We start from the raw sequence: 15,263 nt of genomic DNA on the forward strand, positions 1-15,263 counted from the left end.
CTCAGTCTTCTGAATAGGATTAGAGTCATGAGTCACTGGCACCTGGCTTCAAAAGCCTTTTTAAAAAATATGATGATTAAATTTTACTGGATTCCCAAACACTTCTGATATATTATAAATATGATAGAAACAATGGGGTTTTATTGATCACTTCCTCAGTGCTGGACAAATTTCTAATCAAGTTATATGGTTTATTTCTAAACCTCACTACTCTGAAATAAGGGTCACCATCTCCATATTATACATGTAGATACTGAAGCATCTTTGTCCATTCAAAGAAGACTCTGTTTGGTGAATTTCAAAACTTGCGGTTCCTACTGTATTAAGGCAAGGGACATCTTTTTACCTGGATAAATGGCCGAGTGTTAGACACAACTGACTGAGAAGTAACTGAGTCCTTTAAAATACCAAGCCATTTCTTTAAAAGGACCCAGGCTTTGGAACTCATTATAAAAGATTTTACAGGGGTTGGGAAGGTAGCTCAGTGGTAGAGCGCTTGCCTTGCATACCTGAGGCCCTGAGTTCGACTCCTCAGCACCCATAAGCAAAAAGAAAAAAGCTGTGGCTCAAGTGGTAGAGTGCTAGCCTTGAGCTGAAGAGCTGAGGAACAGCACCCAGGCCCAGAGTTCAGGCCTCATGACTGGATCCAAAAAAAAAAAAAGATTTTACAGAATATGCTTCCTGTGTCCTGAGAAATCTTAACCTAATCCAACATTATAAAACTTTTCTCCCAAAATTTCTTCAGAAAATCTTATGTCCTTTGGATTACCTATAGGCAGTTGTGTGATCTATTTGACTTAACTTTTGTATGTAGTATGAGGTATGGATTGTATATGGATGTCCAATTATTGCAACACACTTGAATACTAAGCAATGTATCCAAGAAACAAAAAATAGAAGTCTAAGCTGGGTGCCAGTGGCTAAGATCTGAGGATCACGATTCAAAGCCAGCCCAGGCTGGAAAGTCTGTGAGACTCTTATCTCCAATTAATCACCAGAAAACCAGGAAGTTGCAATGTGGTTCAAGTGGTAGAGTACTAGTCTTGAGCTGAAGAGCTCAGGGACAGCGCCCAAGCCCAGAATTCAAGCCCCATGATTGACAAAAAAAAGAAAAATGGAAGTTTGAACTGGGCTTAAATTGAGTTTCCCATATCAGGAAGGTCATGTGTTAAGTGCATAATACAGAGAGAAAGAGAGCATTGTAGAAAGGCTCACAATGTATGATCTGGGTTGTGTAACATTCAAGAAACCTAAACCACAGACCAAGTATTCAGTGGTTATCAGGTATTCAAGACAGATGAAGAGGCAGAGGACAGGAAATAAGGGAACTGTGTCTGAGCTAAACTATAGTGCTGGCTGGTATAAATTTGTCAGACTCTACAAAATATATAAGGCAGAAGGATGCAAGCTAAAGACTTTAGTTAATCATAATATATCATAATTGGTGCATAATTCCAACAAATGTACCGTGTTAACGTAAAATGTTAATAATTGGAGGAATGTAGCATTGTAGAGGTCTCTGTTATTTTCTGTTTAATCTTTTGGCAGACCTAAAACTGCTAAAAATACATCTTTTCACTAAAAGAAACCTGATTGTTAAGACTAAGTTAAAAGATCCTGATTCATGGAAGATATACAAAATCCATCTAAATTCTATACAAATAAAGCTCCTTTACAATGTCTTCTCAGAAATGAAACTAATTTGCTCATTGTTAAATTTATAACCAATAGTATTGATCCAAAAATATTTTTGATATGAAGCATAGACATTTTGTATAGCAGTACTTTCATTTAAAGTTGATTTTTAGAATTATAATTTATGTCCAACAAATATTTATTGATCAGAGATGACAAGGACAGATTTTGTTTCAAGAGGCTGAAAATATAGCAGCTCAAGCCTGGAATACTAGCTACTCAAGAGGCTGAGATCTGAGGATCTTGGTCCTAAGCCTGCCATGAGACTTTTTATCTCCATTGACCATCCAAAAAGCTGGAAGTGGACTATAGCTTCAGTGGTAAAGGGCTATCCTCGAGCAAAATAGCTCAGGGACAATTCCCAGGCTATAAGTTCAAGCCGAAGAATCAGTTCACACACATACATACATACATACACACACACACACACACACACACACACACGCCTGCCACACACATTTCTTAGCGGAAGTGTAAACATAAAACCCTTTCTGAAAATATGGATGTGGAAATTTAAAGAATATCAACAATCTTTCCTCATCAAATTTAGATTTTGTTTCCTAATTATGCCTGATAAATTCCTTTAAAAAGAGCTGAGTCAGAGAAGGCTGAGTTCTGAGGATTGTGGTTCAAAGCCAGCCTAGGAAGGAAAGTCTATGAGACTCTAATCTCCAATAAACTACTCAGAAAAAGCCAGAAGTGGTACTGTGGCTCAAGTGGTAGAGTGCTAGCCTTGAGCACAAAGAGGCTTAGGGGTCAGCGCCCAGGCCCTGAGATCAATCCTTAGGACTAGGGGGAGGCATTTTCTGGAGGTGGCGTGGGGCATAGTGCTAGGGGAGAGGAGGAAAGCTGAGTTCAATTAAAAGATTAATTTCCTGGGGCTGGGAAGGTAGCCTTGCATGCATGATGGCTTGGGTTCGATTCCTCAGCACCACATAAGCAGAAAAAGCTGGCAGTGAGGCTGTGGCTCAAGTGGAAAAGTGCTAGCCTTGAGCTAAAGAGCTGAGGGACAGCGCCCAGGCCCAGAGTTCAGGCCTCATGACCAACAACAACAAAAAGAGTAATGTCCTACTTATGACCTACATTAGTTCATATTCTAATTTACACTGTTTTTCTTACAAATGATAAGGTAAAGTTTTGTAAGTTGTATAATTTTATTCCTATTGTGGAGAAACAGTCAAGACCAAAAACACTTTTAAAATAGACTCAAATTATTTTCTAAGTGTCAGATATGAACAGGACAGAGCAAATTACAAAAGGCAGACATTCAAATTTTACTTATAGGTAACACAGTATATTTGAAACTGTTAGAAGCTTATTTCCTTTATGTCTTAGAAACATTTCTTTTCCGTTTTCTAATGTATAATTTGTTATGTGTGTTATGACAAGAATTCATATTTAAGTCAGGTGTTAGCTTCTCAAGTCGAATGAGTTCTGAGGATCAAGGTTCAAAGCCAGCTGGATAGACAAATCTGTAAGCATTGTATCCAGTAAAATATTGATCAAGTATCGATGAAACCTGGCACCATCAGCAAATAGACATTTTATAACTCGAATAGTGAATAAAAGTTTTGCATTTTCTAATGTGTGGATTAGAGGCAGTATTTTAATGTCAATAATACTATCGGTAGATAATACAGTTGACTCATTTAGGTGTGCAATGAGAAGTGTTTTGGTTATTGTATACAACCATGAGTAATGAAATATAAATCCAGAACTGTTCTCTCACCTTAAAATGTTTAAAATTTATGGGAAAACACCAGCAAACATTGACAATTCTGTCAATAAGAAATCTTTGATAACAAAGAGAAAGTAACTTGTCAGAAGAAATATTTTAATGTGCACAATAAAAACTTATTAATTTATCAAACAACAATATATCTGATGTTGTATCTTACATCTTTCTCCCCAAATTAATACTCTAAACTTGTACTTCTATTCAGAGTAGCAGTTTTTTGTAAGAACCAAAGAATTATTGAGCAAGAAGGACACAACAGGAGTCAGATGGATGAATTGATGGATAGATGAGATAGAGAGGTGGATAAATGGGTAGATGGATAGATCAATGGATAGATGGGAAAATGAGATGGATGGATGGGTAGACGGATAGATGAAATACATGGATGGAGAGATGGGTAGATGATAAAAGATAGATAGATAAGTAGTAGATGGATTAGATGAGATGGGTGGGTAGAAAATATACAGATACTTCATTTAATATTCATATATTTCCTAAGTTTAAGAGCAGAAAGTAATATCTGCCTTTTAAATGAAACCTAAAATCAAATGATTCTGGGTAACTGGCTGTCTACTCTGCTTTGAGCTCACAGAGTAACAGCTGCTTATTTATATGGGAGCTGGAATGATTTTCCAGTCCTAAGAACATGAAAGGCATCACATGGTCAGAACACTTCTCCACTGCAGCTGAGGCTGGACAAAGGGAGGAAAGAACAGCACTGTGCTGTTAGAAGGTGAGACCTAACTTCCTACACCTGTCTTGCTTCTCTGATCCTGACACATAGACCAAGAAGTCATGGCTTATGTCCCCACTGTATTCCTAACTTAAAAGGGTTAATAGCTGAGGAAACAGAAACTACTCCTCCATTCTAGCTCCTCTTCTTTCCATCACTTAGTTTTCTTTTCCTCATGACAGACCTTTTATTACTTGGTGGATAGTAAAGTAAAAACTAAAACAACCAATAATACATGACTTTGGAAAGTAGTATTTCTATGTATTAAAAAGGCTTTGATGATCTAACATGTGTACTTGGAAGCTCTTAAGAGCTATTTACTGAATTTTTGTGCTTTTAAATATCACTTGTAATTATCAGCCTTTGATCTCCTGAAAAAGATATAATTTCAAAGAGGAAAAATTGCTATAATTGGAGTGCAGTAGGAGAAAGCAATGTCCTTAATAAGAGTGAACAAATCAGGGCCAATTCAGACAAGTAATAGAATATATTCTATAGCGCCATTGTAAAAGGAGCAATTAGAGGAAATATCGGATTATAAGAGAAAGAGTCTTTTAATGGAAAGGCGTCCCAGCTCTGAATTTTGGTTCCATTCTGACTGAAGGCACACTAAGGAAATAGTTCCAGAGAGAAAAGTCTGGGTTTTGTTATATAGTTAGATGTGCTTGTTTGTCCAGTCAAGAAGGGAAAAATTACACTTAAATATCTTTATTTTCTTTCCTTTGTGTTTATCAGTAGCAAAGAATTATTATGAGAATGATTTAGTCCAATTTGGACCTTGCTTCTGGGGTCTTCAGGTTCATGTATAAGCATATGTACAAACCTAATCTAATCCTCACCTTTCCAGCTTTCCTCCCCCAGTTCTTGATGCTGACCCTCAATAATGTACATTTGGATTAAATAAAGCAAGCCAAAAGTCAAAAGTAGTTCCTGTAACTTACTAAACAGGCCAGGTTAGAGATAAGTGTGGCAACAGCAGAAAGGAATGTAAATAAAATATCTCAAAATGAGGCATACATCAAAGAAACAAAAACATTGGTTATCTCTTTATACCTGCATCATTAGAAAAATCTAAACTAATACATGATTATAAAACACTCTACAGATGTGCCATCAAACATCAACACACACACAAACACACATACATACACACCAATCACAACAAACACCCATTTACTCCTTACTGGTTAGTTTCATTCAAGTATATAACTGGAATTTCAGAGAATCAGAAGCTTGAGCTCTTTTATACAACCTTGGCAAGATTTGGAGTCTAAATCAAATACAGCAAATTAAAAAAGAAGATTTCTAAACAGAATCTTGCACATCATTCATGGAAAGAGTTATAAGATAGAAGAAAAATACAGGAAAGGGAAAAAATATACCCCCAAAATTCAAAAATAAAATTCAAGACAAAAAAATTCAAAAATAAAATTCAACAAAAAGGACTGTCCCATAAGATCTAGGGAAATATTATTTCTACGATTTTAAGTCTGGATTGAAATTTTAAGTAAAATGATTTTTCATGCTAGGAAGTCACTGTGGAGTTTGTGTAGGCTGACATAACCTTTCCCAAGAGGCAGGTTTATGACTAAGGACACAATGGCTCAGATATATCCTCTGCATTACAGACCTTCTACTGTAATCTCTGTAGAATGTAAGCAAGCATATACAAATGTATTAACTGAAAACTAGTACATTCAAGGGAGAACTCAAATTCTGTGATTCCTTAGAAAGGCGAAGACAAAGTTCAACAGAATAAACACCAGGAAACTGGTACTTGAAAGGAGGTAGAGTGGGGTCGAGGGGAGAAGGGTATATGAATAAAGGGAGAATGAAAGATAGAATCCAGGCAAGAATTCAATGTATATCCTACAAGATGAAGAAAAGAGCAGGAAGGGGCAGGTTGGGAAGGAAAGGTGAGAATATTGAAAGCATTGACATTGACCAAGATGCACTGTATTTATAAAGTGGCAATTCCTTTGTACAACTACTTAAAGATAATTTAAAGATAAGTTAAAAATGAATCATGTTTACTGGTAAAAATAAAAGAAATCTCACATTATATGTAGGACTCTTTCCATCACTTTGACCCTCTTGGGCCTCTCATTAGATATGCAAAATAATTTATTGAGGCTTTATTATGATAAGAGGCATAATTAGCAGTCATTTTGTTACACAAAGAATGTCACAATTTTCTACAATTGCTTCTAGCAGAGCACCTGCACCATTCATGTTTATAAATCAGGTAATTGTACAGCTAGCCACTTATAAGTATGTATGATTAGTCTGATTTACATATGCAAGTTAATGATTTTATATACAGTATATCAATTTGCTGCATTTTTTGTTTTTTTATTTTTAAATTTTATTGTAAAGATGATATACAGAGGGGTTGCAGTTACATAACCAAGATGATAAGTACATTTCCTTTTGAACAGTGACACCTCCTCTCTCATTCTCTCCCAGTTTTTCCCCTCCAGACTTTCTTCCCCCCAGTTGTATAGTTTATTTCCAAAATAGTGTTTAGTGGGTTTCACTGCTGAATTAGTTCACATTTTGTCCCACCATTTCTGTTCTTTCCCCTTCACTCCCCAAATCAGATAAATGTATACACAAAGCAAATCAAATACAGTGACAGGAGGGAATAAACAAAAAGAAAAGAAGGAAAGAAAAAAGAATTGCAAACACTACAATAAAAAACCTCTTGCTTCCATTTCTTGGAGTTCATTTCAGGAAGCATCATTTTATATGATCATATACACATAGCTATTGAACTGTTGTGATTCTCTCCTAAGATTATCCTCCTTTGATCTCACTGTGTGAATGTTTAGATTGCTGTTTAATAAATCATGTCCAAGTGTAATTATTTGTCTTTTCTATCCATTGGATTTACTTGTAGATTTACAGGCACATTCTAATGATTAGAAATGAGGGAAACCATGCAGCCTATATTTCTTCAGGTATGGCTTACTTTACTTTATAATTTTTTCCAAGTCTTTCTGTTATTCTTTCTGATAGAAGGTTGCTGCATTTTTAATGTTTTCTCTGATTTTGTTACATTAGACTTCTAAAGTATCATTATATTTACATATATATGTATGTATACATATATGCTATATATGCTACATACATAATTTTTCTCATACTACTTAGGGATACTCCCAAAACTCTACCTGATAATAAATATAAGATCAAATGGAAAGAACCAGTTAAGTTTCTACTGATTCATTGTGTTGGAATTTCTCTTTATTTCTTTGGGATGATCCAAAACCATTTTACCCAATCTTTCCTGCTCTCTCAAAAAAATAACAATTTAAACTATGGTCAGGAGTCCCCAAATGATGACATGGAGAAATGTCAATATAATCAGAATAAAGATTTGAAAGACTAAAAGACAACGATTGATCAATTATATTCAATATTTTTAAACTCTAGCCAATTTTTAAGCTCTTCTTTTTTCCCTTAAACCTACATTACCCAGAGTATCCAGATCTCTATTTAAATACTATTCTGTCCATTACTTTACATGGAAGAAAAATGAAAACTGCATTATTCAAAATGTTTGAAAAATATGCAGAATTTTATTCAGGACTACAGGATTTGCACAACCTTGCATCTGAAATGAACAAATATGAACCTGAAATGCCCTTAAGATTCTTCATTAATTTAAGGTTTAACTTTCTACTTTGTGTTCTATTACTTGAGTAACTAAATTTAGTACAGTAAAATTTTAGCTTCACATAGGGTATGATTTAACTGTAAAATATAAGGCTCTCTTAACTAGATAAGTATAAAATAATTTGAAAGAATAGTCTAATTTTAAAGGACACATATGATTATTTGATATTTTTTAACCTTGGCAAAATAATACAATGCATAGCTTCCTATCATGAAAATGTTCTTGAAAATACTAGTTTACATTTTGGAAGGCTCTGTGGTGCAAATAAAGTTTGCAGATGAACTGTAAATTTATTGATCGTCATTCATGATTCTCCACTTAAATGTCAGTAAAGGGGTCTAAAAAGTCTAAACCACAAAGGAAAAGAAGACAGAAAAAAGATCAGAGGTCAGGAGAGTTCATCAAAATTGAAAATATGGAATCAGATAAGCAAGTGATAATGGATTACGTCAACACAGGAGAATACCAAGTAAAGCATTTGCTGAGGGCTTTTTGTTTCTTTGTTTTCTGGCAGGGGTTGGACCAGCCTAACTATATAGGGCTAAGGAAAGAAAATAAGGAGAGAACAAAACATCAATGGAAGTGTCTAACCTTATGCCTCCTTATCTTGCCCTCCCTCACATACACACAATATCCATATCCAGCAGCATGCCTGAAAGGACTCAAGGTTTGGGATTATCCAAATTGAGAAGTACAGACCATAAATGTAGGTACTTGGTTCTCTACTTTAATTTACTAGCATTCAATGAAGGAAAAAAACATTCATGAAATCACCAATAATGAAACCTCACTTCACATTTTAAAACTGTTTTCCCAAAGGAAAAGAGAACCTCAGACTCTTCAGTCTTTCTCTGTGGACTGATTTTCTTTTCAATTTTCAGTAGTTGTGTAGATTTTTAATTTCCTGATGTGTATCTTAAGATGATGAGTCTCATACTAGACACCACGTTTTACTGGAGAAGAGTTTCACGAGGTTAATGTCACCTAAGCACTGTGTCATTCCAGGACCACAATGCAAACTTCCACCTACACAAATCATGCTGAAACACTTACCTCCAGAACCAACCACAGTTTATCTCCATGTTGTCTATCCTTCTTAAAGTAAATACCGTAGAACTTGACTACATTTGGATGGTCGGAGAGTGCTCTTAAGATGTTGTATTCTGCTTCAATCTCCTCATCAATATCCTAGTTTCAAAAATCATTTTTAAAAAGTATGAACAATATCAATGACATGTAATAGCTATCAAAATCAGAATTTTATTTTACTAAGGCAAAATCTTGATTTTTATTGTGTTTAGTTCTATGTATTAAATTTCTTATCACATTAAGAGGCCAGATTGTGATTTTCTTGCTAGCCAAATGCATCTTAAGCTATATTGCTTTTTAATTAAATCTACAAAGAAATAAAGGCTATTTTTCTATGCATTTCAAAAACAACTCATTGTAGTAGTTATTTGGCTGCAATGAGACAGTCATTGATTTGAAATAAAAACTTTTAGAACCAGAAAGCAGATTTATTTTGTTTCTTTAGAATACCGGATATTTGAAATCTATCAAAAGCAAGTCACATGAGCAATAAATTCTTGCTTTTCCAAAAAAAGTGACCTGGAGTTAAATTATAAAAGATGGAGTAAGGCATATTGAAAAATAGAAGATGTTGCAACCTTAATAAAAATGCAGCACATCCATGCAGGCATCTTTCTGGTAAAAGACATGTACAGGAAGCAACCCACAGAACTATAATACTTGGCTAATATTGCTCTTACAATGATAGCTAATAACTCTGTGTTTTCACTATAGAATCATGGACTCACAGAGGAAGAGAGAAAATATAAAGGAAGACAATCCAGCTTGACAAAGTCAGAGCCAGAGATGCTTAGATTCCAACCCTACTACATCCCAATTTTGTTCACTTACTCTTTTCCTTGCAGGGAAAATTCCTAATTCAATATACACCATAGTAAGATACCTTCATTTTAAAAAGAGTCAATCTTTGTAAAAATTCATGGGTGCATTTAGGTTTAAGATTATAATCTCTTGGTTATAAATCTTTCTTATTTGACTTGTGACATGACAAATGAGTAAGGAATTCTAAGGAAAACATATGTATTGTGACAAGAGCAGAGGCAGCAAAATAAAGTACTATACATTGTTAGTGTTTCATTAAAACAACGGCAGAGAACATGATTTGCAGAATTTCAAAGTATATTATATATGAGTAAATTAAAAACAAACAATGGTTATACGTATGTTAAGCTACTCTTTCTCCATTAAGAAGGAAATAGCCAGGCACTGGTGGCTCATGGTTATAATCCTAGCTACCCAGGAGGCTGAGATCTGAGGATCACAGTCCAAAGTCAGCCTGGACAGGAAAGTATGTGAGACTCTTATCTCCACTTAGAAGCAAAAAGTCAGAAGTGAAGCTTTGTCTTAAGAGGTAGAGCGCTAATTATGAGTAAAAATTCTCAGAGACAGTGATGAGGCCCTGCGTTCAAACTGCAGAACTGGCATACACACACACACACACACACACGCACACACACACGCACACACACACGCAGAAGGGAATGGGAGAAGCTAGATACTGAAGTCCTTTTATTTACTGAAATGAATCCCAAACTGTAATATCAAAGGCCAATGGAAAAACAAAAATCAAGTCATTTGGGTAGGGTAACTTGTGTCTTTCTCCCCTCTATGTAAATATGAAGATAGTTCATGTCAGTTAAGCCTGGGCACAATATTTCTCAACTTTTTAGTCTAGTGTGTGTCCTATTTTCCCTTCCATATATACAATGTATATACATATATACACATACATGTATATATGTACATATATAAATACATATATATTTCTGTGTATATGTGTGCATGTGTGCGTGTGTGTGTGTGTGGTACTAAAGCTCAAACTCAGGGCTTCCCACTTTTATTCAGCTTTCTTGCTCATACCTGGTGCTATACCACTTGAACCATGGCTCCAATTCTGCTCTTTTGGCTGGTTAATTAGAGACAGAGTTTCATAAACTCTTTCTTCTGTCTGGGCTGGCTTCAAGCCATGATCCTCAAGGTCTCAACCTCCTAGGCAGCTAGGATGATCCGTATTTGGTCTCAAATGACTGCCTTAGATAAAGCTCTCTCATTTTCCTCTAGTCTAACAATACCCAAGAGTGACATAATAATGGGCTTAGTAGAAATAAATAATAAAAAGTGCACCCTTCAGATGAACAAAGAACTAGAGACCTTGTGCTATGTCCATGGTTTATTAGAGGGTGAGCTATGACAAGGACAGAGGGTTCTCATGTGCACTTTTCATGGCATGCACACTCCCTGGACACTGTCATGACTTGCATGTGTAAGAGGCATGGATCTCAGCAACAGTTTGGGGAGATGTGACTTCTAAGCTTATTTGCTCACCCATGTACTATGAGAAAGGCAAATATCTCCAGTCTAGCACTTAGCCAGGCTTGGGGTTACACACCTAAAAACCCAGGACTCAGGAGTGTAAGGCAGGGTATTGTGAGTTTAAAGCCAATACAACTGATATTTCAAAAATCCAAAAACCAAACTAAACTAAACCCAAACAAGTAATCCTAAATTTCCAACCTTCATTCTCAGAAGACCAGGCCAGACTGTAGCTCAATAGGAGCATGAGCTCCTGACTTTGGTCCCAACATACACACACACACACACACACACACACACACACACACACACACACACACACACACGAGTAAAAAAATCATTTCTTGGAAACAGAATCTTGACATTCTCCTTGCACTATTAACAATAAGCTATTTTTTAAAATCACAATTAGTATTTTGATATTTTCTCTTATCACAACTATTAACCACCTTTACCCCAAAAAGCAGTGAAGGACTTCACTCGAAGATCAATAAGATTAAAGAAGAATTCCAATTTTTCACAATGAATATAGACAAAGACCATCAAACACATAAGCAAATAAAAAAATTAATTTCATTTAAAAAAATCCTTTACAAGGAGAAGGAAAGAATGCAGTCAAAACTCCAATGTGTACAACATTAAGAAGAGTGAGGGAAGGGTAGATAGGAGAGGAATGGGCAAGAATGTTGAAAGGAGTGACATTGACCAGGATATAATGTAGCCATTATATAATGTATTCAGGATATAATGTAGCCATTACTGCTTTGTTAAATGGCAACTTCTTTTTACAAGTAGTTAAAAAATAATAAATAAATAAGGAAACAAAACTACTTCTTCAATCTGGCATAAGAGAAATTGTGCCTATAGCCTGAGCAAATGCAGGGAAACTTGGACATCTGGTTACAATGACATCTTAGAGTTACATTTAGACCCATGAGTTTTTATTTTAATTATTTTTAAATCTAAGATAATATCAATGAACTATATAGCTGATGACCATTGCATTTATGTATTTCTACACTGATTTACTTATAAGTTAGATATAAAATACATATTTTATCGATATAGCACGTAAACCAGAAGAATCGAACAAGAAGACTTTCCTATATTTTTCAAATTGTTGCAATTTGTTTCACAATGATAATGATGAATGAGTTTATTTGAGATATGTGTTAATTTTAAAAACTGTTTCATATAGATTAAATTGGCTATGGAGAAGAGAAAAACTCAAAATGACTCACATGAATTGGATCCAGAATTTTGACTGCTGCTTTTTGGCCGTTTTTCTTATTCAATACTTTAAAAACTTTCCCATAAGTTCCTTTTCCAATTGTTTCAATGATTTCCCATGTATCAGAAGGATCAGGAAAGTTATCAAACAAAATTGTTTTTCCAAACATCTCAAAGGTTTAAATCACTGGAAAGAAAAGGCACAGTTCCATCTATATTTAATTGGGGAAATTAAACAGCTCATGTAATCTCATGGGAAATTATCTAGTCTTTTCACTAATACAATGGAAAATGTACAACTGTACCTAAAGGTTCTTCAGAGTCACAGAAAAATTTAATATTATCTTTGTAAACAGATTTTATGAGTTTAATTATGATCCGTAAGCAGGGCTTTGTTTCTTTAAGGAAATGGTCTTGTATTAATTGCTAATAATTCTCTTCAGATGAAAAGCCATATATTTATATCATTTTGATTTATTACATCATAGTCAGGTATCTCAATGAATAAAAGAATTTCACAATAACCTAAGATTTGGGTATGGTGGTAAGTGCCTGTAAAACCAACTCATTGAGAGACAGATGTAGGAGGATTGCATGTTCACAAGTTCAAGGCTAGCCAGGGCAAATCGTAAGTCTAAAACATAATAAAAAATGAAAAGGTAAATGCATTGTTCAGGTGAGCTGAACAACAGGCAGGCCCTGGGTTCAACCTGCAGTACCAAAATTTAAAAAAACATCAATTTCCTCATTTAAGATAATCATATACTTTCTAAATAATGGGGAGTTATATTATTTTTCTATTTAATACCCTTCCCAGAATAGATCCTATGGCTGGTATTATTGCTAGCACCCTCAACTTTCTTTATTTCTCACTTTCAGAACCACAACCTACTGGGAGGGAACCCCTGGTCTCCTTCATACCTGTACTTGTAGCTGGACGAATCCTACACAATTATATTGACTAATAAACCTACATAAGGCCTACCAGGATTCCTTAACATTTCCTTGGCCTGTCCCTTCCTTTTTCGACTTCATTATCATCCATCCTCAATTTTGTTTCTCTCCTCAAAAATGCTCCCTCTCTGTTGTCCTCCTCCCACATACTTCCTGAAAAAAATGGAAAAATAAACATTCCTTATTCTTATGTCAAAAACCATACCCCTATGTGTATAGGGGCAAAATGAGTTTATCCCTATTTTTACTATTGCTGTCTGGAATCAGTTCTTTCTCTTTATTTGTTCTCAACCTTTAGGCTTCACTATGAACACTTTGCTAGAAAGGCTCTCAGATCAATGTTCATGAAGACAGGCCTTCTCCACTTATTCTGGTGTTCTCCCATTAACATGTAAGCTACGAGGGAATGAACTTTGTTAATTTTACTACTGTCCCCACAATTTCTAGAACAATGACAAACACATGGTAGATAGTAGATATTAAATGAGGAAATACTGACTTATCTTTTAATTACGACAGCAAAGATCTTTTTTAATATATATTTTATTGTAAAGATACTGTACAGAGGGGTTACAGTTACAGGAGTAAGGTAATAAGTACATTTCCTATTGAGCATTGCTACTCCTCCTTTGTTTTACTCTACCATCCCTTCCCTCCCCACCTCCCCAACTCATCCCTCCCCACCCCAAGAAATTATGAAGTTTGTTTTCAACATAGTGTCTTGTACATCTCATTGTTACAATGGGTCAACTTGTATCCTTATTTTAGCATTTTATTATTTCCCGTTCCCTTCCCAAATTAGAAAAAAATGTATATACAAGATGCAGAGCATGGGCTGGGAAGTTGGCTCAGTGGTAGAGCGCTTGCCTTGCATGCCTGAGGCCCTGGGTTCGATTCCTCAGCACCACATAAGCAAAAAGAAAAAAGCCGGAAGTGACGCTGTGACTCAAGTGGTAGAGCACTAGCCTTGAGCTGAAGAGCTGAGGGACAGCGCCCAGGCCCAGAGTTCAGGCCCCATGACCGGACCCCCAAAAAAAAAAAAGATGCAGAGCATGGGAATCAAATACAGTAAAAACAGGGGTTATACCATGGGGGAAGAAAATACAAAAGAAATTTAAAAAATCACATAGTACAAGTACATTAAAAACAACAGAAATAAAGATAAAACCTCTTGTGTCCCTATCTTGGGGTTCATTTTGCTTAGCATCATCTTATATGATCATATGTACATAGCTTTTGACCTTTTCTGCTTGTCTGGTAAGATTATCCTAGACATATACTAGTTATTGCAAATAAGGGAAACCATGGCACCTATGTTTCTTTGGATCTGGCTTACTTCACTTCATTCAATTTTTTCCAATTCTTGACAATAAATATCTTACTTTTATTGTGTACTCATATATCTCATAATGTCTAACTCTGGGACAGGCACAGAAGTAGATGTTGAAAAGCTTACTATGTGTTGGTGGCTCACATTTGTAATCCTAGCTACTCAACAGGCTAAGATGTGAGCATTGAATTTGTAGCCCAGCTCCAGCAGACAAATCCTCCAGAGTCATAAGTGGTGGTGTTGCTCAAGTGGTAAAAGTGCCAGCCTTAAGCAAAATGCTAGGCAAGAGCGAGAAACCTTGAGTTCAAACTCCAGGTTGGGCACACACACAGAAGAAAAAAACCACACAGACACCTATAAATTGCTGTTGAGTAAATGAATAAACCTGGTTCATCCAAAAAAATTAAGTGAGAGAGAAATAAGGATTAGGGAAAACTGAAAAGAATATGATAATCCAAAGCAAAATAAAAATCACGCTCTGATTAACTATACTTAAGAGCAC

The 15,263-nt window shown here is 35.5% G+C and overlaps 1 protein-coding gene across 1 annotated transcript in view; it reads right to left on the reverse strand.

Annotated features, from left to right (window-relative positions):
* The window catches only part of Myo3a (myosin IIIA), a 118,425-nt gene extending 105,778 nt beyond the window's left edge, over nucleotides 1-12,647 (reverse strand). The window contains exons 1-2 of the mRNA XM_042686201.1: nucleotides 12,489-12,647; nucleotides 8,899-9,033 (exon numbers count right to left, since the gene is read on the reverse strand). Coding sequence (XP_042542135.1) covers nucleotides 8,899-9,033; nucleotides 12,489-12,647 — 294 coding nt within the window. The remainder of the gene's footprint in view (nucleotides 1-8,898; nucleotides 9,034-12,488) is intronic.
* Nucleotides 12,648-15,263: the final 2,616 nt, after the last annotated feature.

The sequence above is a fragment of the Dipodomys spectabilis genome, unplaced genomic scaffold, assembly GCF_019054845.1.
Source record: "Dipodomys spectabilis isolate Male_0828 unplaced genomic scaffold, ASM1905484v1 ptg000096l, whole genome shotgun sequence".
NCBI lineage: Eukaryota > Metazoa > Chordata > Mammalia > Rodentia > Heteromyidae > Dipodomys > Dipodomys spectabilis.